Source organism: Daldinia decipiens (assembly GCF_022478715.1).
Source record: "Daldinia decipiens strain CBS 113046 unplaced genomic scaffold F4813scaffold_30, whole genome shotgun sequence".
Taxonomy (NCBI): Eukaryota; Fungi; Ascomycota; class Sordariomycetes; order Xylariales; family Hypoxylaceae; genus Daldinia; species Daldinia decipiens.
The window spans coordinates 423,227-450,673 of record NW_026054573.1 but is presented as its reverse complement, the minus strand read 5'-3'; the positions used below and the strand labels follow the sequence as shown (position 1 = coordinate 450,673).

At 39.4% G+C, this 27,447-nt stretch overlaps 7 protein-coding genes across 7 annotated transcripts; 4 read left to right on the top strand and 3 right to left on the bottom strand.

Moving 5' to 3' along the window:
- Positions 1-1,384, bottom strand: F4813DRAFT_181681 (NADH(P)-binding-domain-containing protein). Its single transcript, XM_049239323.1, has 2 exons — positions 251-1,384; positions 1-164 (listed from the first exon to the last, which is right to left on the bottom strand). Exons 1-2 carry the CDS (start codon positions 675-677, stop codon positions 28-30), a joined length of 564 nt encoding a protein of 187 aa, XP_049097386.1. The 5' UTR covers positions 678-1,384; the 3' UTR covers positions 1-27.
- Positions 1,204-2,685, top strand: F4813DRAFT_367844 (SnoaL-like domain-containing protein). Its single transcript, XM_049244228.1, has 4 exons — positions 1,204-1,349; positions 1,430-1,608; positions 1,703-1,832; positions 1,932-2,685. The coding sequence occupies exons 1-4, from the start codon at positions 1,278-1,280 to the stop codon at positions 2,076-2,078; spliced, it is 528 nt and encodes a 175-aa protein (XP_049097385.1). The 5' UTR covers positions 1,204-1,277; the 3' UTR covers positions 2,079-2,685.
- Positions 2,686-2,689: 4 nt separating this feature from the next.
- Positions 2,690-4,236, bottom strand: F4813DRAFT_367842 (uncharacterized protein). The gene is made up of 4 exons (XM_049244227.1): positions 4,013-4,236; positions 3,856-3,954; positions 3,376-3,776; positions 2,690-3,314 (listed from the first exon to the last, which is right to left on the bottom strand). The coding sequence occupies exons 1-4, from the start codon at positions 4,077-4,079 to the stop codon at positions 2,862-2,864; spliced, it is 1,020 nt and encodes a 339-aa protein (XP_049097384.1). The 5' UTR covers positions 4,080-4,236; the 3' UTR covers positions 2,690-2,861.
- Positions 4,237-5,208: 972 nt separating this feature from the next.
- Positions 5,209-6,541, bottom strand: F4813DRAFT_367841 (uncharacterized protein). The gene is made up of 2 exons (XM_049244226.1): positions 6,288-6,541; positions 5,209-6,146 (listed from the first exon to the last, which is right to left on the bottom strand). Exon 2 carries the CDS (start codon positions 5,909-5,911, stop codon positions 5,588-5,590), a length of 324 nt encoding a protein of 107 aa, XP_049097383.1. The 5' UTR covers positions 5,912-6,146; positions 6,288-6,541; the 3' UTR covers positions 5,209-5,587.
- Positions 6,542-8,085: 1,544 nt separating this feature from the next.
- On the top strand, positions 8,086-8,912 carry F4813DRAFT_391843 (uncharacterized protein; the record flags this gene model as incomplete). The annotated part of the gene is made up of 3 exons (XM_049247216.1): positions 8,086-8,137; positions 8,197-8,360; positions 8,418-8,912. The coding sequence occupies 3 exons, from the start codon at positions 8,086-8,088 to the stop codon at positions 8,910-8,912; spliced, it is 711 nt and encodes a 236-aa protein (XP_049097382.1).
- An 8,267-nt stretch (positions 8,913-17,179) lies between these two features.
- F4813DRAFT_367832 (glycoside hydrolase family 79 protein) lies at positions 17,180-19,346 on the top strand. The gene has a single exon (XM_049244225.1). It carries the CDS (start codon positions 17,614-17,616, stop codon positions 19,231-19,233), a length of 1,620 nt encoding a protein of 539 aa, XP_049097381.1. The 5' UTR covers positions 17,180-17,613; the 3' UTR covers positions 19,234-19,346.
- A 5,147-nt stretch (positions 19,347-24,493) lies between these two features.
- On the top strand, positions 24,494-27,059 carry F4813DRAFT_382131 (CAMK/CAMK1 protein kinase; the record flags this gene model as incomplete). Its single annotated transcript, XM_049245759.1, has 5 exons — positions 24,494-24,533; positions 24,820-25,304; positions 25,433-25,483; positions 25,599-25,843; positions 26,018-27,059. The coding sequence occupies 5 exons, from the start codon at positions 24,494-24,496 to the stop codon at positions 27,057-27,059; spliced, it is 1,863 nt and encodes a 620-aa protein (XP_049097380.1).
- Between the last annotated feature and the right edge of the window lie 388 nt (positions 27,060-27,447).

Here is a 27,447-nt window from a genome sequence, read left to right as displayed (position 1 = left end):
CATCCCCAGCACCAACCCCGCCAACTTCTAGCTCTGCGCCCAGGTCGCCTTGTTCGCCTCGACGAAATCCCTAAACGCGCGGGGGTTGCGGCCGGGTCCGGTGGAGGAGTATATCTTGTTCTCCTTCTTGAGGGCCGAGAGGTGGTGCTCTGATAGGAAGTTTTCTGCGTGCGGTGGTTAGGTACCTATGTATGGTTCTTGTCTAAAAAGACGATAGGGGGGGGGTGTAAGTGAAGACGGCGATGTTTACCTTGGAACCAAGTCGGGCGCAGCACACCCCACTCGATCTTACCCGCCTCGCCAAGCTCCCGCAGGTACGTGTGTACCTTGCCTACTAGCGGTCCTCCCTCGCCGATTATGCTGGCGCTTAGCAGTATGAAGCGCGGGACGCCCTTGGAGAGTGCGAGGTCCACGAATTTCTTGATGGTATCCTGGGCTTCTGCGCGAGGCGCAACGAGGTGGATGGCCGAGATGGGAGTCGAGAAGATGGGCTCCCACGTCGATTCGTCGTCCCAGTCGAACTTGACGCCCGTGTAGCCGTCCGGGGCACTCCCGGATCGCGACGCAACCAGGAAGGGGACCCCGGCGGCGTGGAGCAGCGGCGCGATGCGGCTCCCAACCTTTCCCGTGCCGCCGAGCAGCAGGATTGAGCCGGATTGGGTAGTTGCTGAAGACATGATGGGGTTCTACGTGGGGTTCTTGAAGACAAGGAGCAAGCGAGTTGGGAAATAAGATGGAAGTAATACATCATATCGCTGTCGTCTTATATAACAGTACTGTACGCGAGGACGTCAGGCAGATATCCGCCAACAACGGCGGGTCATCTGATTAGTTCATGGCGTGGATCACGATCGTTTGTCCCATCGTGTAATCCTTCCTGAATCCACCATTAGGGCAACCAATCAGAATGAAGGGCCTGTCTCTATTCCGTAATCAATGGGCCGAGTTGCACCGTCCCCGGTCCCCATCCGGAGTTAGCGGATCTGCAAGGATATCTGCGGATAGCGGTTGAATAATCCTGCCGATACCTACGGTGTTAATGTTGAGGCCGGGAAAGTTGGTGATAGTTGCACTCTGTGAGGAGCTCGACAATGTGGTCTAACCGATACAGGTTTTATAGCGATATCTTGCAAGTAGTTAATTTTTGTAGAGCATAATTAGTATAAATAACGATATCTATCCGTCTTAAACAATGACAAGCATCTTGTAATGATTAAGTCACAGGCGCAAACGCAGGAATATATCACCAACTAGAAAAACAAATAAAACTCGTAACAATGGCCGCTCAATACGACATCCAGACCTTCTTGCTAGATAAGCAAAACATCCACGAGACAGTAGCTCGCCTTGTAAGTGCTTACAGCCCCTACCTAATGCTACCCTATTTAGTAATAGCTAAGAAAGCAATGTCCTAACGATTTCTAATAAGACCTTGAACCTGGACCTACGTTCAACCGACGGCCTCATCAATGACGTCTACGCCCCAGACGTCGTCATCGACTACACGTCCATGTTCGGCGGGGAGCCGACAGAGACGACCAACGAGGCATGGGCTAAGAGCCTCGAGCCGATGATGGCGGCTTTCGATTCGACGCAGCACGTAGTCACGTACGTAGGACGTCCCCTTGCATGTCATAGTTCATAATATCGGAGACTTTATATATATTTAGAAATCGAGAATTAATCAACACCGACGCCACAGGAACGAAGTCATCGAGCTGCCGCAGCCAGCCAAGGGCGTCAGCAGGCCGGTTAAGGCTAGCGTCGTTGCTCAGGTCAATGGACATATGTTCCGCCGCGCGGCGAGAGGAAAGCCGCTTATGCACAATGGGGTGAGTACCTGGTCTTGCATTAATATTGCATTCGTATATTTATTTCAGTCTGGCTCGAAATACCTAAGACCCAGCAGCTAACAGCAGGACGAATATTAGGGCCGATATAATATCGAGCTCGTGCGACTCCCGGAGCTCGAGCAGGAGGGAGAGAACCCGTGGAGGATCAGCAGGCAGGCTACTGTCATCGGCTGGGAAGACGGTAGCTCGGATGTTATGAGCGTGTTTGCTGGTATCGGGCATTAGGTTGAACGGCCTGGTTGCGGGCGGTAAGGGATGAGATGAGGCCTGATGGGGATGACGTTACATGTGAGGGCGGCTTCCCTTGGGTATCACTTTACGAAAATATATTATATCGTATGGTAGCAAAATATATCCCAAGGTAGGAGAGTCATTCAAGTATTTTTAAGAGAAACATTTCTTCGTAGTTGTTATGAAGCACAACTTCAAATATAACTCTCATCCTGTCCACAAACTAGTCCCCCCCTATTTTTCTCTTGGTAACGTAAAGATTCATACCATAACTCTAGGCTAGGTAGGTAGAAGGAGTAACAGCAGATACACACTATCCTTTTTCTTTCGTCCATTACAACGTCCGCGCTCTTCTACGTGAAAAGCGTAAGACCCAGCGTTAGTCGTTCCTCTACGCGACGAAGATATACCAGCCATCTAAAAAACGGTTGTTGCTCATACGCTTGATGAGGAATATATATGAAGGAAGACATAGTGTTTGCTTTAAGTTTACGAAGCGTTATTATATTGACCTTTTTTTTATAAGAATTAATGTTATAAATAAATAGTAAGGTTTTTTAATTCAAGTGTTTCTAAATAACACATATCAATTGTGTGGCACATAGTTAAAATTTAAATGTTTTATCTTTTTGCAATTTACTTAATACCTAGTAAAACCTGTTCTACAGTCTCGGCCGAGCGGCCTGTTCTGCGCTGTTAGCTCATAAACCTTGGCACGTAGATACCATCCGTAAGGCATGCCGTTTCGTATCATACAAGTCACTTCCCCCTATTATCCTAAGCTCCGGCTTCGACAGCAAATGCATATCTCGGCATCTGTGCCATCCGCTCCTCCGGGCTAAGTTCATCGTCATATACCATCTTAACGTTCTTGTCCTTCTCCTTCTTTGACTTCTTCTCTGCTCCCTCAGCTGGCTCCGCAGCTATTGGGGTCTCGGGTTTCTTCGGAGGCTTGATCCTAGCTTCGGCCATCCTGATCAGTTGGTCGATCTCATCGCCTTCCTGCGCAGCACCCGACACCAGTTCATCAATAGTGGAAGCACTTCCTTGCCAGCCTGGCTGTCCAGGGCGAGGGGGTAAACCATGAGGCGCGGGAAGGTTGCTTCCGGGCCGCGACGGTAGGTTCGGTGGAGGATATGCGCCGGGATATTGCGGAGGGGGTGAATAACCAGGAACGGACTGTGCGGGGAATGCCGGATATTGACCGCCAGGAGGAGGGAAGGGTGAATTCTATTCGTTTTAGTTAGCATAGGTTTGCTGAGGATTGAACTAGCAACATTGGAGCACATACAAATGCGCCGGGGGACGCGCTTTGCGCAGGGCTTTGGCCGTCGGGCCTGCTCTCTCGGGGAGTATGACCTGCGTTACCTCCACCAATAGCCGTTTTCTGAGCGGCAACTCTCGCACGATGCTCTGCTAACCGCTTCTTGATCTCGTCTGGCGTCTCAACCTTGAGTTTTTTGACCGGGCCGTTCCCATTCTGGCCAGGTGGGGGATTTCCCGTTGCGGCGTATCGATCAGCTTGGGCTTGGTAGAAGTTCTGGATAATTCGCTGGTTGTGCTGTTGAACAATGTCTTCCGGGATACCTTCCATACCGAAGATCTCGACATCGAGACCTTGTCGATTAGGCAATGCATTCTCGACTGATGATAGCGATTCTTTGTGAACCTGATTCATATGAACCGACAGCCCTTTAATACATAAAAGTTAGCCATCGTAGCGCATCGGGCAAGCATCGGGCAAGCATCGAGCGGGTAGAAAATTCTTTACCTCCAGCCGTATTCAACCGTCGGCCACAGCGATCACACTTGAAATGTTTGGCTTTTTGGTGAGATATCAACAATTTGAGATCTTCAAAATCTCTCTCGCCTAGCAGAATTGTTAGCAATTTCTTGATAGGGGCGAAACTAGAGCTAGAAGAGCATACAATAATAACACCAAGCTCGGGAGAGGAGCTCCTCAACATCGGGGTGACCGCGCTTCTTCTTTCCCATGGCTGCCGAGTTGAAAGATGGTTATTTGAAAGAAGAAAATAAGACGTGTGTTCCTTAGTTTTTCGAGCTAAGTTTGGGATTGTATTGATGGTTAGGTTGCTATCGCGACGGAATCTGGTAAAGGCGGTAGTTGTCGTCGCGCAAAGTTGAAAGAGAAACGTAGCGCGAAGAAGGTAGCATTCGAAGGGACATGATTCAATTGGCTAGGTACCTAACCTAGGTACCTACCTAACTTCCCAAGCTTCAGCCATATCCTAGGTACCTAGGTATCGGTGTATTGTGGCTGGTACAATACAGTGTGGCGGGCTCAGGTATCCACATGAGCACCGGCATATGTACATAGTACGGATTACATAGGTAGGTGCTGTAATATTTGTCAGCATGTCCACTTACATCAGACGTCCTTTTCCAGCTTTTAGTCCTTCACCTCTTATTCTTGGTTTAAAGAAGTCCTAGTTAACTACCTATTCTACCTAGAAACCAAGTGCTCTTTCCAAAAATGATTTTCACCACCTACCCGGGGGCCAGACATAGCGTGACCAGTGTTCCATAGCTACCTACCTACTCATAATAATCGACACTTTTAGACATTAACACCTGCCTTTAGTTACTTTAGGCACCCATAATGATTCCAACGATCTTTTCGGTGAACTCCATATCCAAGAAGTGCTTGTTGTAGTTGGGTTATCTATTGGTTCATTTTTATGCTGATTTCTCACCGTCCCTTGCGGCATTCTCTACCTCTCATTGGCATCTTACCATATAGCTCTCATCCCCTTTTAGTTAGATTTACATTTTGACATCATGATTTATAAAGGACTAGGTTACGAAGGAGTCTAGGTAGGATAGCTGGTATGGTACTAGCAATGTGCCCAGTTTGTATCTAGTATTTGAGACGCTGCCAGCAATGCAAAACAGAAAAATAAAAGAGTCTAAAACAACTGAAAATAAAAGAATATTAAAATTGTGTAATCCCAAATAAATAGGTGCGTAGTCTTATAGCAACAGCTACTGTTGTGGTTCTCAAGCACAAGTACTTAAACCGCCCTTGCAAGTGAGTCCCACAGCTACACCTCAATCACTGCGCCATTTCGGGCAGAAGAGTCAGTTGTAAGAATTATCTATATGTGCTCAAGTTAGGTACTTAGGTACAGGACACCCGACAACGAGGTGACCCAACTTCTGATGAACTATACAATTTATTGGTATGCTTTCGAAACCGGCCATCCACTATATACAGGAGCCCCCAACAACCCAAAGCCATTAATAACTTCTTAGTTCATCCTGGTTGCTGTCTAAAACCATTGCAAGACCAAGAGATGGCCTAGGACATTGTATCCGGGTCCAAGATCACCCGTGTGAAGCATACTAAAGTCTCAAAACCTAAGCGGATATTCACTAGGGAGAAAAGGCGAGATACATCCTTCGAGTTGTACGAAGGGGTGAGAAGTCAAATAAACAGACCAATATAGGACTCCGATACGACATGTTCCAGTCTTCTTATGTTGCTAGGCGGCACTACGCCAGGCTTTCGTACGACTATCAGATACAATAAGTAGCCTGCGGGAAAGAGAATAACCAAGACTGAGCTTCGCCGAGCGGAATATACGGATTTCCCGAGTGCCGGGAATTAGGTCTCCCTTCGTGGGGGTCGCTCTGGCAGTCGGGACTGTCTGTGCGTGGTAACGGATGAGGTGAGCGGTGGGAAGATGCTGTGCCAAGCCCAGAGCGGGTGAAGGAAAAAGAGCCGCGATGAACCAGATTGGGCCAATGAAGCTCCTAGCGCTCACGGAAAGTTTCACGAGAAGCATAGAGCCGTTACCATTATACATCTGTGCCACCAACCAGAGCCAAACAAAATACTCGCGAATCAAATAGTTCACAATTGGTTGGTTGTAAATTGTAGGCTCGAGCAACACTAGGAAATGCGGCTCAAATGAGAAAGGCTCCCCGATCCCCCAAAATTGCGTGGGGCGGTGGGCGGTGGGCGTTGGGCGTTATTGTGTCGCTGAAAGCCGAGTAACACACCACAGCCAAGTAGTAACATATTACAACAGGCCATGCGATCTTGCAGCGTAAGCCATGTGGTAACTCGATCTCATTCATATCAAAACAACTGTTAGGATCCCTGAGCTTGAGGCAAGCATTGTTTGCTTAGGGCCCATCCAACCCAACAAAAGTGGTAGGAATAAGAACAAGATAACTTACACCTAGCAATGTCTTACATACAGCGCATGCTACCGGTAGAGAATGAAGCGAAAACATGGTGTTCTGCACGACGCTTGGCTTTCTTAGGCCATACTTTGGGCTTTGATAACCAACAACCTAGTTGTGGGTTTATCGAATCGTACCGATGCTCAGATTGAGTATCGTCATACGCAGTTGTGTCATGGAGCTCCGTCATTCTCGGTACGTAGTCTAGATCGTTCCACGTTTTTTCGGTGGGAAGAATATGAAAGCTATGCCGGATCTAAGTTTACGTTCTCATTGGAAGACAAGGGGCGAACAACATATCAGGCTGTATGAGTGGTTTGCGTTATGCGTCAGTAAGTATGATAAATTTGGTACTTCCATACATGACGTGGGGTTTGACGTGGGGTTTGACGTAGGAAAGCACAAGCTTACCTTTTGATTTACCTACCTAGTTACATTCCCAAGCCCTCTCATCTTCAAGGGAACCTCTGCTGGTACTGCTGAGCAAGATTTGGGTATAGGATTGCCATTACCGTCCAACGTCTCTCAACCCCACAGAGACGGAATGTATGCATTATCACGGCAAAAACGAATCGGAAAGGTACCGAACGTGAATGCAAGCGGCCTTATCGGGATAGGCACACGACGTGTCAAGTATTACATGTTTCATCGTTCAAACCCTCGACTTGGGTAGAGGCAGCACGTAGTGCTAGGTTCGGATATATCTGCTGCACGACATCAGACTTATCGACAATGCAGTAGTGCCACGACTGGACAGCCAGTTGGTAAAGTCGCAATTTGAAGTTTGTCTAATGCATAAATCCATTGAGGTACACCGGACGATGGAGTGGCAAGCGTTGTAAGAAAATATATCCAAGTTGACCATCATTGAGAGATGCCTCGATAGTAGAATTTCAAGGCCAGTTATAGCTTGTGCAGTGGATAATGACAAAATTTTGAGGTACGAACCGCACACATGGAAAAATGAGTGCGACGAAGGTACAAATAGAAGGGGTCGTGACATGTTGGTAACGGGAAGCAAAATTGATGCGTGATGAAGGCATACGAGAATACGAACCATCGGGTACGAATTTGGGCGACAAGAGTGTGATACCTTTAGGACTCGTAGGGCTTAGGGCCGGGTCCTCAAGTCTATGGTCCTCTGAATAGGAAAAAAGGAAGCCTTGTATAAGGCAACCTAGGCTAGCCATAACCCGCTGCCTAGTAGTATAGCACGTGAGGTGTAGGACTTGATCAGCAGGAGCCGCCCTTCAGGTGCGCATGAATATTTGGGTGTGTTTTAACTCTAGGTAGTGAGTTGAATCGAATAGTCTCTATACGGATGATTGCAAGTTGTCGGTCGGGTACGTAAGGTGACAGAAATGCGTAACAAGATGCGTGGTAGTTGTACTGCAATACCTGATTGGTTGTAAGTAGACCCCCCAACCGGACCTGGTCGAACCTGATTGGACCATAACGAAGGGGACCAGGGGTGAGTGTGCCGTACTGCCTCGACATGTCTACATAAATGCCCACTTGCTCCTCTACCCTCCTCTTCATTCCTCCCCTCTTTCATAACCAGTTTACCAATCGTCATCAAAAAGGGGCCATAGAGTATAAAATTCATCGCGTCCAATCTAAAACGAGACGGAAAACCCTATTCCAAACAACTTAACGGTACTATAATCACTAGACCGTGTTAGTTCAGTCGCACAGAGTACCGTCGACGTACCTCTTATTGATTAGCATCCCAGATAGTTGCCATAATTCAACAACGACTCGCCACCAAAGTTCCCAGACAGCTTTCTGCACCATGGGCGACTTTGCTGGTTTTCCACGTGACCAAAGGGCTGCCTGGAATTCATGTAGGAATCGACCATGGATGCTGCTCAGGGTGTGATCCTCATAATCTGACAAGTGATAGATGATATGGCGCCGCAGAGTTCTCCATCTTCCCACCGAAAGTCTTGGTCTGGGTATTCCCAACCATACGACTATCGGCCCCTAAGTGACGGATATGAGGGGATATCGCACAAGCGCGATCGTGATTCTACTGATGGAAGCCAGCACCATCAATCGGCGATTATTGTAAGATGAGCAGTCAATTCGATGCTGGAACATTGGGCGCATACTGATTGAAAACAGCGTCGTAATCATGAATATTCGCGGTTGGACACTGAATCATCACGCCGCACTCATTCCGTTTCTTCGGAGAGCCGACGGGGCCATAAAAAGGTATCTCGGAATGCTTATCGGGATCAAGATGCAATCGCCTCAAATATCCCATATGATCATTCCCATCACACGAGCAGTCGCACTATGTCATCAGCGACTTTTAAGAACAGAGAGGCCTCCAATGAGAGTGGACATCGAGCCAACCATAAAGATAGGCATCTGATGCCAGTCCCACCAAAAGCTCCCAAGATTCCAAGGCTCCCAACCCCTGATTTTGACGACGTAGAGTATAGTAAGTATGATATGTCGGATCATCAATTCTGCGCATGCTGCGGTGATGATGGTAGTTCCGGAGCAGAGCATCGGCGAGGAGAGTGCACTGCGGCAAAGATGGAAAGACAGGGTATGTCTCCTCGTTCCTTTGCTAGCTTAATCGTCGGCTATATCCACAAATACCTCGTCTAAACTCAATGTGCTGACGAGCTCTAGTATTCGAGGCGAAAGCTTATATCGCACGTAAAGACTCACATGCTCGCTAAAAGGGGGACTTTCTAGTTTATCCTCGGTATGAATTAACAAAACAGGGGGAGTTGGAGTGAAAGATGACCGGCGGATGAGTTCAAGGCACAAGCCCAACGAGTATAGCAGACAGGTCGCTACCGTGGAGGCCACTCTTCCGTGAACGGAGCTGGCCAGAGCAGTCCCAGTTTAGCCAGAGCATTCTGACGGATACAACTACTTGGATACCGGGAAGCTGAGATAACCCGGCCGTCTATGCACTATTAGCTATGTGCAAATTCCATATGGAGGCGCATATCCAGGTCAGACCATAAGAATATAACGCCGTATTCGACCTAGCTTGGGGTGTAATCGCGGCTAGGAGTCCGTTTCACTAACTGCGGACGTGCTCATACGTCTGACAACGGCCCTGCGATCTGTCGACATCGGATATTCAATAATCATGTACATTATTCCATTGTTCTTCTCCGTGGTTATTAATCGTTCGAGGGTTAAACCCACTATCGGAACTTTCAGAGCTCATAGACTGTAACTAATGTCGGATATTTGGTTTCATATATTGTGTAGGCCGTGAAGTAAGACGGGACGATAAGTGGATGAAGTCTGGTTAGGGTTGCATTTTATCTGGACCGTGGCTAGTGCGGCTAAACACTATAGTCACCGCCACGATTATTCCTAGGTCAAGCCACATAATCTACATAGTTACATCCATGGATAATTCTAGGACTTATTTCAAGGGCCTTTGCTATTAATTTCTACTGTTTATGTCAAGTTCATAAATTATTAGCCAAAGGACAAGCCTTGAAGTGCGATGAGTCCTTGGTACCTTATAGACTTAGTTGATAACTAATAGATTATAGGAGTATAGTTTCGAGTCATTCAAATACTTCATCTTATCTCTAAGTCTTGGTTAATATTGATTCAATGCCACCAAGCCTTGGCCTTCATATTTCATCGTACTTCGTAGAGTTCATGATATTAACATAGGTAATGTTCTCCATAGTATAATGTTATTGCGACTGGACGGGACGCATCTTTAACCCCCTGCCAATTCTCATATTCTCAATATTTAAATCGCTATAAGCAGTACTTAGACACCTGCTTCATAGGACTGACTATTCGCCCCTGCGCAAAGCCACACAATGTCAAAGCTCGCAGGTCTAGCTTCGAGCTCAGCTACCAGGGGTCAGAGGAGGCCCCATTAACTGATGAAGATCATCCTACTATAATAAGAAAAGGTCGGGTCGGCTTGCTTGCCTGGCCCTGCCTGGCTCTGCCTTACCCCAACACCCCGCAATCCTACCGTACGTCGGGTAATTGTCCAGTCCTAATCCCACATTCCCGAGAGCCACCTTCCCTTAAATATTATTTTTCTTAGCAACAACTATTAATATTTAACGTTAATCTATACGATTTTCTTTAATACCTGCTATAAAAATACCTAAATTCCAGAACTTATTAAGTCCCTAATATAACCCCGCAGTTTGCCCCAAAACCTAATAACCTTTAAACATTTTATAAAAATAATTTTACATTTTAACAAATTATCGATAATAAACCTTAAGTTAGAAAAATACTATTTACGCCTACGTAGCTTTTTTAAAAAAAAACGCATAAATTTTTTTAATTTAATTAAATTTAAGAAAAGCCTTAAAAATTATACTAATAAAATTTATTAAAATTATTAAAATATAAATTTTCGTATATAATTAACTTAATAAATCTATAATTATTAACTTTTTATTTTCCATTTTAATAAAAATATAACGCAAATAAAACATATGGTAAAAAATATTAAAAAACGTAATACGCTTATTAAATAATATAATAACCTTTTACGAAAACAACAATAAAAAGTTTTTTACGCGGGAAATTATTAAATATTTTTTAATATACTTTAATACCGCTTTATTTATAAAGGAAACCTTATAAAATCTTTTTAATAACTTTAATACTAATTTAACCAACACTAACGTATTTTTAACCAAAAAAAATATCGTTAATATTAATATTAAACGCTCGTACGTTTTAATAGCAATTAATAAAAACAGCGTTAATAATAAAAGAAATAATAAATCAAATATTACCAATAAAATAAAAACCTTTTATTAACGAAAAAACCTATACCTACTAATTAAAATTACCAAAAATAATATAAAATAAACTAAAAAATAAATAAATTTCATTTTTAAATTTATTATAATTATTATATTAAAAATAATATTAATAAATATTTCAAACGTTTATTATATTATTATAAATTTTATTATCCGCCTTAAAAACGTAAAAATTAAAAACCGCTTATTATAAAATAAAAATAAAATTATTTTAACCTTTAATGCAATAGCCATAAATATACCTACAAAATAATATAATTACGTAATTTTTAAAATTCCCGTAACTATTTAAACTTATACCGGTAAATATATAAATATTATTTAAATTATTAATAATAAAATATATACATAAATAAATTATAAATCTATTAATATTTAACCTTTATATTAAAAAATTAATCTTTAAATTATTATTAATAATTAAATCGTTTTTTTTTAAAAAAACTTAATAAATTTTTTAATTTTTTTAAAATTAACTTATACTTCTACTTAATCGAAAAAAAAGCCTTACCTTTAATGTATAAAAAATATTAAAACTTTTATTTATCTTAAAACTACATAAGAATTTCACACTACGTATACTATAAATTTAAAATAAATAAAAACTATTAATAATTATATTAACACTTTAAAAACTACGCTAATTATTATAATTTATACCTATTAAATTACCTAAAATACCTAATTAAACCAATTTAACGCAATAATAAATTAATCTTTTAAATATAAAAAAAACTAAACATAATTTATATAGTTAAATTTAAATTATATTATATAATATATTTTTTTAAAAATATTAAAAACCTTACTATTAACGCTACCAATTTATATCCCAACGTAAGGTTAAATAAATAATTTAAAAAAAATTTTAAATCGATATTAAAACCTACTTAAATACTTATCCAAAAACCTATTTAAAAAAATAAAAGATAAGAAAAAAAAATAAAAAAAAGCAATAAAAATAATAAAAATAAAAATAAAAGGTAAAAATTAACCTTAATAAAATCCGTTACCCCCGGTAATATAAAACCTACAATTACACTAAGCACTTTTATAAAAAAAAATAATAAAAACCAAAATCCATACGCCATAAATTATAAACTCCTCCTCCTTTTTTCCCAAAATATCCATAGCCATTATAAAAACATTACCCGATAAAATTACAATATAAAAAATACATATACAAATTTTAAACTAAACTTCAAAACCTAAATAACCTTTTAAACGCTACCAGCAAAAACACCTTAAAATAACTTAAAATAACATTAAAAAACAAAGTAAATATAATATTAATATAAAAACCTTAAATAAATATTAATAATAATTATTATATTAATAATTATTCTAAATATAATACTTATATTTTAATAAACTACTAATATAATATTTTAATAAAACCTTAAATTATTATATACATAAAAAAAAGGAATAAATATATAACGTAATAAAACCGCTTTTAAATTATAAAAGATATATTTTAATTAAACATTAATAATATTAACGTTATTAATATATATAAATTATTAAAAAAACTTAATAATAAAATAATAAATATATTATTTAATTATATACCTTCGTTAAAATATATAATAATAAAAAATTTTAACATAAAATATCCCCATTAAAAGCCTAAAATTAAAGGGTAAAATAAAAGGGTAAATATTATTAAATAAGCTATTAATAACTATTTAATATTAATTTCGAAAATAAGAATATTAATATATTTTAACGGCTACGTTTTAAATTTTACTTTTTCAAATATTCCTTTTATAATAAGTAAAATAATCAACGTATTATATTTAAATGCGGACTATACGACCTTATAACTAACCATATTAATAAAACGCTTTTTTAAATTGGAAAAATATAAAATTATAATTTTAAATAATAAATTACCGATTTTTATAAAGGTAATAGTAATAAAAGCCTTTTTATTACCAAAATTACTTAAAAACCTTAACGCTATTATAATTAATTATAACATATAAATATTAATAAACTTATTTTTTAACGCGTTAAAAACTATTAATTACTTACCAAGCAATAAAAGATATAATATATTTTAATAAAATAAAAATTATAAAAAGGTATTTAATAAAATAAAGCGTATATAAATAAAAAACGGTTTTTTATTTACGGTTAAACAATAAAAATTATATAAAATAATTTACTTAATTAAATACAATTATTAATAAGGTAAAATAAAAAATATCAAAAATAATATTAAATTATATAAAATAATAAATTAATATAAATTCGATTTTACAATTAAGTCTCTTCCATTATTAATGAACGGGGAAACTATTAAAAAAATTAATAATAAAATATAAATCTTTAAAAAAGGCTTTTTCGAAAAATTTACGTTAAATAATAACCTCGACATAAACCCGTTAAACGTTTTAATAGTTTTTAAAAAGATATTAAAGTGAGATATTATAATTATATTAAAAAAAAATAAAAATAACCATAATTTTTACTGGGAATACGGTTTTAAGCATAAATAATCTTTTAATATGTTTATTAAAAGCGGTATAAGATTATATTGTAAAATATATATAAATTATCTTTTAAATTAACTTAAAGGTTAAATATTACCTTAAGCTTTTTAAAATAACCAAAATAATAATATTATTAAAAATAAATAAAAAAGATTTTATTAATATAAAATTATAATACTTAATTACGTTATTATTATATTTAAATAAAGATTTAAAAAAACTTATAATAAAAAAAATAAAACGTATAGCTTTTTTCGCCAAAATAATTAATTTATAATAAATAAAAACTTTATTAAACAGGAGTTGGTATCTCTTGTAAAGTATGGCATATTACTTCAACGTTTAAATCCTTGTAAAAGGCTTTAAATAGCTGATAATAATATTATATTCTAGAAGAATTGTAAAGATTTACTAATCGGATAAGATATATAAGATAAATATGTAAGATAAGGTTATAAGTTATAAATATGAGAAAATAATAAATGTATTTATATTGAATGCATAATTAAATAGTGATAATTGTGGCTATTTGATTAGAAGAATACGATAAATATTAAACCTTTATATGGCTTGTGACTTAAGATTACATAATAATACCCTTGCTCTTAGCGATGTGGCACCACACCAGTTCATTATTTAAACACTCCGCAATAGATTTTACAACGTATTTTATATACAATATAAAATTTACTTTTAAAACTTATAAAATAGTAATAATAGCTATTTTAAACGTATAAAACACTTTTAATTTAATATTTAATAAACGCCTTATAATCCAATTATTATAATAAAAATAATTATTTATTATAATAAAATATATTTTATCTTTTATAACTAAACAATAAGTTAAGGTATAATTAAAAAACGTAATTACAGGTTTTTTTAACGTATAATATAAGCTTTTATAAAGATCTTTAACTTCTTCCATCCTTTTCTTACTATATATAATAAATATACTCTTAAACAACCCTTAATACCATTTTAATTATATTAATAACTTTTATATCTTCCACATAAAAAGCTCTTTAAATAAAAACGTCACGCAATTTAAAAATAATATTAAATAAATTTTTAATTAAAAAAGAAATAATAAAATTATCTTCGCCCCTATTAAATACAAATTTATACATTTTATTAAAACTTAAAACAATTATGCCCCGGATATATATATACTTAAATTTAATTTTACCATATAATAAATACGTAATAATAAAAAAGAAATTACACTTATATATTAATTAAACATTTAATTTAACCGAAAATTTACCTTTTAATAATATATCTTTACTTTAACCGGTAAGGCTAAAAAAGTAATACAATATATAAAAAATCTTATTAACACCAAATTTAACCCCTTAACAAAATTACTTTAAAAAATAATAATTATTTATATTTTACCAACAGTTACGTACGAAGTAAAAACATAATATATAAAAAAAACTAAATTATTTACAAATAATACTTAAGTAAAAGGTTAAAAAATAAACATTAAACAAAATTTCTATATTACAAAAATAAATAAAATCTTAAACAAAATTATAAAAGTTATTCTCTTAATATAAAAAACAACCTTTAAAAATACCATTTATAAAAACGCCAAGTTTTCCATAACAAAAATCGCCTTAAATAAAATCTAAAACCAATTAGTTTTTAAACTTAAAATAATTAATAAACAGCATTTTATAATAAGTAAATTAACCTTAAAACTTATAACGTAAAAATATAATATAAAAGGTTTTATTAAAATACATATATATATATAATAAGTAATAAACCTACTTTTTACGTTTTTTTAACTTAAACTTTTAATATAAAAATATACATTAAACTTTAAAGAATTACCTATTAAAAAATAATTAAAAGAAAATATAATTAAAGCCTTTAAGATATAACTACGCATTATCCCTAATATACATATTATAATTTATATAAATAAATTATAATTAAAAAATTATATAAAGTATAAATTTATTTTATACCAAGGCAAATATAATATTAAATATAATTACAATAAATTATAATAAGTTAAAATTTTCGATAAAAAAGTTAAAAAGGTTAAATAAAACCTTCGAATAATTATAAAAATTAATAATGGCTATTTGATATATATATACTTAAATAATACAGCAGTTATAAAAAGGTTAAAAAAGAAACTATCTTTAAATTCTTAAAAAGTCTTTTTAAAATTTTAACATTTAACTTTTTTAGCAAACGTTAAAATGTATTAAATATTTAAATATATCAAAATTTTAAAAAATAAATAAATTAACAAATTAATTAAATAAAATATTTTATTTTTAAAAAACTCGGAAAAGGTTTTAATTTATACTATAATCCTTTATTAATATCGCGTTAAAACGGTTACGAATTTCCGAAACTAATAAATTAATAAGGTTAAACCTTTAAATTTATACTAATTTTTAAAACTACTTATTAAGTTTAAATATTTATAAAAACTAAAGCTATTTAAGAAAATATTATATTACTTTTTAGCCGTTTATTTTAAACATAAAGACTTTATATAATATTATAAAAAATTTAACTATTTAAACGTTAAATTAAACTATATATATAATAAAATTAAAACCTTAAATTACTTAATTTTTTATAAAAAAATATAAAAGTTTAATATTAAAATAAAATAGTTTATTTTTAAGTTTAAACTATTAAATTAAATTATATATTGGTAAAAATTCTTAATAAAACTTAAGAAATTTAAACATTTTTTAAAAGTTACGTTATATTTTTAAAGGATTAATTTTCGATATTAAATCTAAAATAATAAAACTTATTCGAATAGTTTAAATTAAAGGCATTTAATAAGCAAAAAAAGGCTATTTTTTTTATTTTTTTTTAATGGTTTTTTTTTTATTTTATTTTTTATATTTTTTTAATCTTAAAAAAATAAATTTTAAAAAATAAAATAAATAAAAATTAAAATAATTTAAATAAATAGCATTTAACGGTGTAGGAAGGACCAGGTATAGGTAATAATTAGGTAAGGATTAGGTGTACACCAATAAGCGTACGGCAAAGGAAAGGGAACACACGGTACTGAAATGAGGCTATCACGATCTGTTGTTGCTTGTTGTTGAGTTGTGTGTGTGTGGGTTAGCCTAAAAGGTAAACCCTTTTAGGCTTAGCCCCACGCACGTGGTGGCACGTGACTAGCTTACATAATTGGCTATTCCCCATATTCCAACAAACGGTATATTACGCGATAAAATACTTCAAATTTTATACTTAATAATTAAATTATAATAAAACAATATTTATAGCTAAAATAGGCTTTACGCCTAAGAAAATTTAATATAAAATAGTTTAAAAACAAAACAATAGCGCTTTAATAAATAACCTTTAATTACTAATATTATACTAAATATAAATTCACCCGAAAAAATTAATAAAAACAGCTAAAATATCATTATATATATTTTTTAAAGTTAAATTTATAGAATATTAAAAACCAATATTATATATATATAAATAAATATTTTATATATTAACTTTAAATAATTTTGCACGTTATATATCTTTAAAGAGGTCTGCGAAGGCTGGTTTTTCCCCCTTGCCTCGGCGTTAAATATACCAACCAATTAACTAATATTCCCGAGAGCCAAGCTACATTCGCTTGACCCGGCCAGCACGACATCATTTATACCAACATCATCGTCTTCGATGTATCCTCATTCATGTTATCATTCATGGAATAACGGCTTCCAGATAAAAGAGTAGGGGATTTGGGGTTGTCGTCTTACTCTACGTTCCTACTTACCGGTAGCTCGTAGCTCATAGCATGTTTAATACTGGCTGATATGCTTGCAGCTAGGCGAAATGCTTCAATGCGACTTCACGGTCCCCCAAGCAAGGTCTCTGAGGAGTATGGCATCTAGTGGAGCCTCCTGAAGAGATATTTGTAGAGGAATTCCTCGCAGTTTCACCTCTCTTTTACCTTCGCTTTAGACCGTTATAGTTGCTAAACTGATAGGTTTATTCGCGTTCCTTTGGATAAATTAGCTCATTTAAGACACGATGAGGATACAGAGCCCGAAGCAGACTTCTCTGCTCATAGCCCTCGCGGGGCTTGAATCGGCAGCAATCCTCCCTAGAGGTAACTTGTCAGTATCAGTCAAGGTTCCTACGGTATCAGCCGTGGATGCTTCGGATCCAATTGACCCTAGCTTCTGCGGCTTCGCCTTCGAGGAGGCGTCTTTCGTCCGCTACGCCCAAGACGACGACGGCAAGCCTAATGTCTTCTCCCAAACCCTCATCAAGGCTGTCACTTCACGTACTGGCGGCACCCCTATCATCCGGCTCGGCGGCACGTCTCCTGACTACGCGAGATATCTCCCTGGCCAAAAGGAACCCGCACTACCTGTCGCCGAACAAGACAACTACCAGAACGTGGGATTTACGACCATCGGCCCTTCCTACTGGGACTTGACGCACAATTTCCCGGACGCTAAATACATGGTCCAAGTCCCGCTAGCGACAACAAACGTCAGCGAGACAGTTGCTTGGGCCCAATCCGCAGTACAGGGCATCGGCCTCGAAAACATCCACTCGATCCAACCCGGCAACGAGGCGGATCTCTACGCCGACGATTACCGCGGCGAGGGCGGCGTCGAGCTGAATCCACCGGAATACCAAGGCACTCTTAACAACGAGACGTATGTCGGCAACTGGACCAAATACGCCGATGCGATTCTAGCCGCCGTAACCCTATCGGAAGGCCGCTTTTTCACGGCTTTCGACGTCGCGGCGCACGTCGGCGACTACGTGAACGCAGACGCGTATGTGTTCGACGTAGAGACGTGCTTTAATCTCGGCATCGACAAGAAGAGCATCATCAAGGATGTCTCGCACCACTACTACCAGCGTAACGCCGGTACAGCAACTGACCTCGAAAGCGGCCTCATGAACACCACCGTAACGCATAACCACCTAGACCTATTCAAGCGCCACATCGCATGGCTAAAGAAGAACAACCCCGAGATCCCGTTCATCCTCAACGAGGTCGGCAACTCGCTATTCAGAACCAACTCATACGAGTTCCAAGCACGTCTCGGAAGCGCCCTGTGGCAAGTCGACTTCTACCTATACAGCATGGCCATCGGCGTCGGGCGCATCAACTACCAGCAGATAATGCACGCGGGATACGACCTCTGGCTGCCCGTCGCGAGCGCCGGCCACCAAGCCCAGGTGTTCTCGAACTTCTACTCGCAGCCCTTCGTCGCGGACTTCGTCGGGCCGTCCGGCAAGACGAGGGTCGCCAAGTTAGATATCGCGGGTGACGACGCCCCTGAAAATCTAGCCGCGTATGGTGCGTACGAGGGTGGCGCGGCGAAGAGAGTCGCCATTGCGAATCTGAATTATTGGAACAAGACGTCTTCGGGCGTCCAGAGGCCCAGTGTCGCTCTTGACCTGGAGGTTCCGATGGGCGTCGCGTCGGTTAAGGTTTACCACTTAAATAGCCCTCTGGGCGCGGGGGCTGCAGCGGATACCATTACGTATGGAGGGAGCCAGTGGACGTATAAGAGTCTCGGGGAAGAGGTTAAGAATGTAAGGGACGACACTGAGCAAGTAGCTGTTAAAAATGGGGTTGCGAGTGTTACTGTCCAGAATAGTGAGGCGGCTCTTGTTTGGTTGTAGGCTTAACACCTCTGGATATCTAATATTTAAGATTTAAGGTGAGAGCTTTTATAGCCGTTTAATTCAGACGTATATTATACCCCGGACTATATGAAAACTTGTTACGCAATAAATATGAGTCTCCTGGAATTATTATTATGATATAAATACCTAGGTACCTATGTATGTTCCTTTAGGGGCTACCTTGCTAACCTGGATGTTTTTATTTGAATAATTGCAAAGTATAATTGAGAGAAATTGTAGTTTTACCTGTTAGTTATTTGCATTATATACTGTTATTTTCTATGAGAGTTAGCTCCATTTTTGTAACTAGTAGTTTTATATATTCCAGTAGATAGAACCGCTTAACTAGTTAAAGTAGAATAAGCTTATAACTTTAACCTCTTCTATAAGTGTACCTATCTACAAGTTTACCTTTTATATTTGATTGTAATCATCACTTTAGATACAACTATGTATGGAGAACAACTCATTTATTTCTATATTTTATATTATGCCGCCATTCATATTCGTCATATACGCTAAATATAGTACTGCTCTCGAGAAAATGCAGTATTGTAATATCAAGGATGTAAGTAAATATTAAGCTTATTTTTGATATAATAAATACGCGTGGAATATAGTAGGCGGTGTTTTATATTCGTGAAGCATATCGTTTTGTTTAGAAACGAATATCAGAAGTTAAACGAGGTAGGATTTAGCCTAAGTGAGACACTGCTTATACGAAATAGTTGGCTAATACTATAGGAACAGTAATTGGTTAACAGTGCGGGTCATCCCGAGTTGTGATCCGTCTTACATCTCTTAAACGTTCATGACACTAACATTATATAATCTCAGCCTCAATACTATTCTGCAAATAAGTAGTATTCCGGTAATCTGTCTTATTAATGACGAACACAACGGCAGGAAAAACGACTCCTGGTTGGATGAGATGCTGATACGAGGCTGGGGGATTTTAGCCTGTCATAAGACCTGCAGAGGACTCTTAAAGTCGGTTTCTGAACTCCCGCCCCAACTATGACGGCCACGCCGTTTGCGTAATATCGATGCTAGAGTCTGATTGGCCATCCTTGAGACAGCAAATTAGTAATCCTCTTGTGAGGTAATCTGTAGCATCCAAATCTAATCTCTAGGGTCTAAGTTACGTCATAAATGCATGACGTAATGACGCCGAGGAGATATATTATAAACAAAGATGGTGTAAACACTGTCAGTAATCACTTTTAGCTGTTGCAATGAGACTCAATACAGACAATTGGGAGTGAAGGCAGTTCATAATACACTAATAATGGAGTATGTCATTGCTGAACAGTTCTAAGGCCGAATCGCGAGGAACGATACCGACCAACCTACATAGAAGATGTGAAATGTGGCCAGAAGTGTAACCTTGAGCTGGCTTTCTAGGGGCCAAAGCAACATATGTACTTTAGCGATGTGGGATTCCACGCTCTCCGGGTTTCTACACGTGCGTGGGTACCTATCGTGTTCTGCGTTTGGTCCTACGAAGTGTTGGAGACTTAAAAACCGGCTCGACCGTAGCCTTCGCTAAAAGGACTAAGGGCCTGTACATACTGAGGAGGAGCATTTCCTCCCTCTTGGGTCTGGATTACCGACTTCTAATTTGCAGATAAGACCCATCCTGTAGTTAGCCAGGACTAATCATGGCGTCTATGACGGGTTGACCGCTGACCCAGCTCGACCCGTAACCAATAGGCAATGTTTGCTACTGTAACCAATCTGGAGAGACGCGATCTGACTGACGTATGCGGCCCCCCCCGCGCGAGACTAGCTGATGCTACACCATTAAGGATCAGCATAAATATATCAATAAAAGAGAAAGGTCAAGAATCCTAGGTTAATGATGTACGAGATGCTACCGAACGGAAGGTATGGAGCATATCGAAGTTGAAGGGGTAATAGTGTCGTTTCAAGGAACGTCGCACAACAGCTGCATTATTGGGCTGGTTTCGGTCAGAAAAAGAAGTATTGAGGATAAATGTATTTACTTAAAAATAATAAGTGGTTGCATTAGTAAGTGAAAGATGGGTTAAAGCCTAAGGTTCCTTTGTTGGTTAGTCGTACGGAACGAACATACGAGATTTGCCTTTTCATGAGGCTCTAAAGCTGAGGACGACCAAGGCTGAACGGGACGAGAACTTGTTAAGGATTCACGCCGACAATTTCAATATCGAATAGCCTTGCAGGTAGCAGTCAACCTGTTAAATTTTAAATTGATGCGGAACCGGACGCTAGAATGTAAAGTCCGCCCAGGTATATTGAAGCGTTTGAGTCGCCATTGGCCCAACATTAGATCTGCCAAGAAAAATGTAACGAATGGGAATAGAGTGAACGGTTGGTCTGACTGTCTGGGGGGAGCCGATGATGATTTTGGGTCCTTCTTAGGTCACGTCACCAGGTAATTGGTTCCTGCACGGCAAGTTCCCAGAAAAATAGTGGAGAATTTCAAAGCGAAATTCAGAGTGCAAGTGGGGTGGGCTGAGAAATGACGATACCTCCTACGTCATGGAGCATTTGTTTTCGTCCCTGGTCCCCAGTATGAAAGAGTCATGGATTGTAATAGAATCACGATTAAATGGGTTTGGAAGAGATACCCCCGGATACTTTTTTCTTAGAACCCCCAAAACAAAAGAAAAAGCCATGTTATTTTTTCGATTGTTTCATTCCGTATTTAACACTTTCACATTTATACTTTATAACCGGATTGGTCTATAAGATAAGCTCTTGTACTACAGCGTAATCATGCATAATATGTAGAATCACGTTGTGCCAAGGCTGATGAATGAGTCGGGCTAGTCGAAGAGGATGATACATCTAGGTACAAGTACCCCAGTATGTACATACTTGAAGTTGGGCACTTCTGTCTAGGCAATTCTTAGTATATACATGTTATTATACATGTTCTAGATGAAAAACGAGATTTGAATTTGGGTGGGAATCGGGTATACGATAGATAAATGTGACTTAAGCCTTCTATGCCACGTATTTACTTGGAGCAGCCACTCGGTAGCTAGCGAGACCTATTCGATCTTGATCTAGGATATGGAGGATAGAAAGGTCGCATTATCGCGCTCTCTTGACGAATAAAAGTTGATCTCCCCTACACTGCCGATATAAGAGGTACACGCTTTCAACAAAAATAAGGCACAGGAACTCCTCCCCACATACATAGGTATGTATGTAGGAAAGTTATCAACCAGGATACCACGTACTGTGGGATATGCTATTATGGGCAGATAAATGTTACGGTACATCGGTCGTTAATTGCCCATGTTAAGTTGCCGGCGCCGTCTTGGCTGCGAATTGCGAGATTGTTTCCTGGTGATACCATACCCAATCTCCGATTCTGAGTGAAATGGTGATGAAAGGTGTTATGCACTGGTACTGCGCCTATCTCTATTTAGTTATCTGAAGATGTATATGCCGTGAGACCTTCCGGAATTCGACTGGCTATAATTGTTGGTGCTTGCATGTATGATGTAGATATCTATCTAGCGCATCAAATTGTCGTTTCTGGTAGATTGGCAGATGAAATTCTTGGGATATTTACGTCTGATATCTTGATGTGTTGGATTGGATTGGATTGGATTGGATGTTAGGCACATGCAGCACTGGTGTACATATGATTAGGTACATAGATGTACATACATGGTCCCCGCATGGCCAGTTTAACCTGATTCGTCCCTTTGTCCTACCTCGTGCCAGATTAAGAAATGTTGGACAGTTAGCTAGCTTGCCCGCCAGCCCGCTCTCTTTTACATAACATGGTACATGCATCCTTTGTCTCTCGTAGCTGGGTCTCGAACAGGTTTTGTCAGCACCTGAAGTAAATTGCCCGACTTGCAACCTGGGTTTTTACCAAATTCCAGATTGTCGGCACCGTATTTGTCAAAAAGCCCTCCCGTGGCAAACCAGGGCATTTATCACCTGCTTAATACAATATGGCGCATATGGCATGTTAGACCTCATTTAGTATAAAATACAATATTACTACTACGTTAGGTACCTAAAGTAGCCTATTCTATATCCATTTTAGGTACGGATTACTTTAGGTCATTATAGGTATTGTACTTTAGGTACAATACCTACGGCATCTACCAAGGGTCAAGTATCACCCTTGCCCCCTTCATAACGGGCCCCCCTAGTAAGATTAGAAAGCAACTCAAAAGTTAGGTAGGTACGTCTAGGTACGCTACGGCGCACTAACCCACTACATCATCAGGCGACATCGATCTCGGATACAAGCACCGCTTGTACATAGCACTAAACAAGGCCCAAGGGCGCATAGCCATGTAAGTGTCTCGATGTCACCGTTTAACCATTCGCGCAAGTCGTCAGTCGTCATTTCTCCCACCTTTTTTTTCTTCCTTCTTTGATAATTCTTTCCCACCCCCAGAGCACAACGCCGGGTCAACTCTACCACTGCACCACCACTTTTTAGGTCACATATCTTTAGCTTTTTTCTATTCTTACACGGGGAATTATTAGATCTTGTGTTTTTAACCCGACTATACCTATACTATAACCTTTTACTTTTAGACAAATTCCTAAGAGAACGACTCTATTTCTATCCTATCTACTAGCATTGAGAAAGACACTGCGGACATTGCAGATATTGCAGACATTGCAGACATTGGAGGAGTCATATCCGCACGATAGAAATCTTGTGACTTGCATTACAGCGAAAGAGAAGATAGCAAATTCTACGTCTTGCAGCGTACTCCCCGCCGAACCTAACTCTACATACTTTTGTTACAAATCAAGAGCAATTCAACTGCAATTCAAATACCAGGTTTCCCGATCCAAGCCCGAGTCCGTCCTCATTTTGAATTTTAAGGATCGTACATAGGCGTAGGCTAGGTACATTGCCGAAAGCAAATAATTGCCAACTAAAACATCGCCATTTCGGCAGCTTCCCGCTATTCGCCATCTTATTGCTCGCCTTGCCTGCACTGGTTATTCTGACCTTTCAAAAAAGAGCGGACCTGACCAATTCCCGGACGGCACCTGTTTCTGCAGTTTCTGCAGTTTCTGCATTTGAGTTTGTTTGGTTCGAATTTGAAACAACCCGTGGGCTTGGAACCAGTGGCGCTTCCGAGAGTTTTTATTTTTGTCTCGCATAGGAGAGACGAGACACGAGACACGAGACACGGAGAGTGGAAGTGTGGAAAGTGAAGTGGGAAAAGGAAAAAAAAATAAGCCTAAGGTGCATTTTGGGTGTGACATCTAGTAACCAAAAATGTCTACTATCCAGCAGCTTAAGAATTTCATCCGCCATGGTACGCCCCTCTGTTGCCCACCCCTCTGTCGTTCCCTGCTCTGCCTATCTTGTCTACCGCACGTTTCCTTCGGTGTGTTTTGTTTGTTTTCTCTTGCACAAACGAACAATTATCTCCTTCGTTTTTTCGACTTGCAACTCATTCATTTTTACTTGTTTACTTCGGGACTATCTTTTTTAAAATTCCCTATTTGATCCATATTTTCCTATATCTTGGTCAACTCTACGGCCATTTACAACAACCGCATTTTGACGCATGTCCCGCTGATATCATATTCCTTGAACAGGCAAGCAGGCAAGGGTAACCAACTACGAAGAACCCTCGCGGAAACATGAATATTCTCCCCCGCAACCTGCGCAACAAAAAGCCATGGGTCACGTAAGCGAGCCCGGACACACGGCCGGCAACGGTCATCGGAACACCATCCCTGAAGCCTACTCTGCTCAGCCCGGTGATATCCAGAACCCAAACCGTGTCGCACAAGCCGATGCTGCCGCTGCCCACCATGCCGAGGCCAAGCAGAACGTCTCCGGCACACATTCGAATAAGAGCAAAAGCAGAGTAGATGATACCCACGCCGCTAAAATCGTACAAGAGGAAAACGAGAATAGGAATAAGTTTCCCAGATATCCCGGTCTGGAAAGGTGGGAGCTGCTTGAGAAGATGGGGGACGGGGCGTTCAGTAATGTCTACCGGGCAAAAGACCTCAAAGAAAATGCTGGTGAAGTCGCCATCAAGGTCGTCCGAAAATATGAAATGAACAACATGCAGGTGAGTTTCTCCGGCGGTTGAGTTTGCGTCGTCAACCTTGTCGTTTCCTCTTTCAGGTTGCAACTTGTGTTTCCATTTCCCGCAAATTTGATGGTTTCCTGTACCAACTATTGGGGGTCGAATTATAGGGCCATAAACATCTACATCCGGATTTCAAGAAAGTTCCGAAGGCAGCAGAGGTGCGGAGATATTCTTTTTCTTTTGTTCAACTTAACCGATATACACGTCGTCTATCACATCATATTCTACAAAACTCCAAATCTAGGGATCGGTAAAGCTAACAATCCATCACAGAGAGCAAACATATTAAAGGAAGTTCAAATCATGCGCCAGTTAGACCACCCTAATATCATCAAACTGGTCGACTTTTCAGAGTCAAAGCAATATTACTATATAATCTTGGAGCTGGCACCTGGTGGGGAGTTATTCCACCAGATTGTGCGACTCACCTATTTCAGCGAAGATCTCTCAAGACACGTTATCGTACAGGTCGCAAACGCCCTCGAGTACCTTCACGAGGAGAAGGGCGTCGTACATCGGTAAGTAAAAAACACGGAGTTGTTTGACCGTGAGCCTCAATCCCACTTCGTTATGGCACGACTCAGCTACCCCGTCTAAGGGTGCATTGAGGCGGCTAAATCATGTGGCGGTGACGTCACTAGACATCTTAATCTTTGACCCCTGTATCAGCCAGCTAACATGTGAGACGATAGTGACATCAAACCTGAAAACATCTTATTCAGTCCGATACCAGTCGTTCCATCGAAAAACCCCACGCCAAAACAACCTGGCGATGAAGATAAAGTGGATGAAGGCGAATTCGTGAAGGGAGTTGGGGCAGGGGGAATCGGCCTGATCAAGATCGCTGATTTCGGGTTATCGAAGGTCGTATGGGATGACCAAACCATGACGCCATGTGGCACTGTTGGATATACAGCCCCTGAGATAGTTAAGGATGAGCGTTACTCCAAGTCGGTGGATATGTGGGCTCTCGGCTGCGTATTATACACATTATTATGCGGCTTTCCACCATTTTACGACGAAAGTATCGAGGTTCTTACGGAAAAGGTTGCTAAGGGGCAATATACTTTCCTATCACCATGGTGGGATGAAATCTCCAAATCTGCTCAAGATTTAATCACGCATCTTCTTTGCGTCGACCCTGACGAGCGGTATACAATCAAGGAATTCTTGAGCCATCCGTGGGTGCAGGGAACCGGACCTACGCCTCGTGACGAGAAGAAGGCGAACGCAGAAATCTTACGCGCATTCGACGCCGGACGACTCATCGATGGCGAGCGCCGCATGGACTTCAGATCGCCCGGTGCAGTCAATCTCCGAGAGATTTTCGATGTCGGATATTCGGTACATCGGCAAGAAGAAGAGGCCAAGCGGAGAAAGCAGATCGGCGTCAAGGGTGCTGCACCGTCGCGATTGGCTGGTCTCGACGAAGATTCGGAGGAGGAGACATCGGACCCGGAATATGTGCATAAAGCCGAGTCGCAATCACTTGAGCAGAGCATGCGTAAGACGCATATTGGTAAGGAGCGAGAACGTGGCCGACAGCAGGAACGACAATCCGATAGAGAACAAAAAGGATATGGTCAGCACAGCGCTGCCGTCGCGCAAGCCGCTCGGCAGCAGGTTCGTGATCGAAATAAGCAACGAGGGGCTTTCGAGCTCAATCTAGATGGGGCGACGTTACTTGGCAGACGAGCTGGAAAACCTGCCACCGCTAGCGTTGGCGGCTTATAGGACAAGACAGCTGACAAGCAGGAAGCTGATACTGAGGAGAAACATGATCACGACAGCTGTTGGCATTGACTTATTGATTCTATGAACATCTGGACCGAGTTTCTGAGACAAGCGCGGAGAACGGATTTCGGAGGCATCGAGGCATGTGATATTGGTTTGAATGAACAATACGGGGAGTTCTTGTGGCTTTTTGTCTTTTTGCAACATTGATCCGCAGAGCTTTACACATAGGACTAGGCGTTCCCGGAATCGAGATACATATTTCGCCCTGTTCAATTGATAGTGTTCAGATGTGAATGAAATTAAGTTGTCCCTACATTCCTCGTGATGATAAATGTAGCCAGGCTGTTTCCGGTATTAGTCTTCCAATCCTGCGACTTGCCGTAGC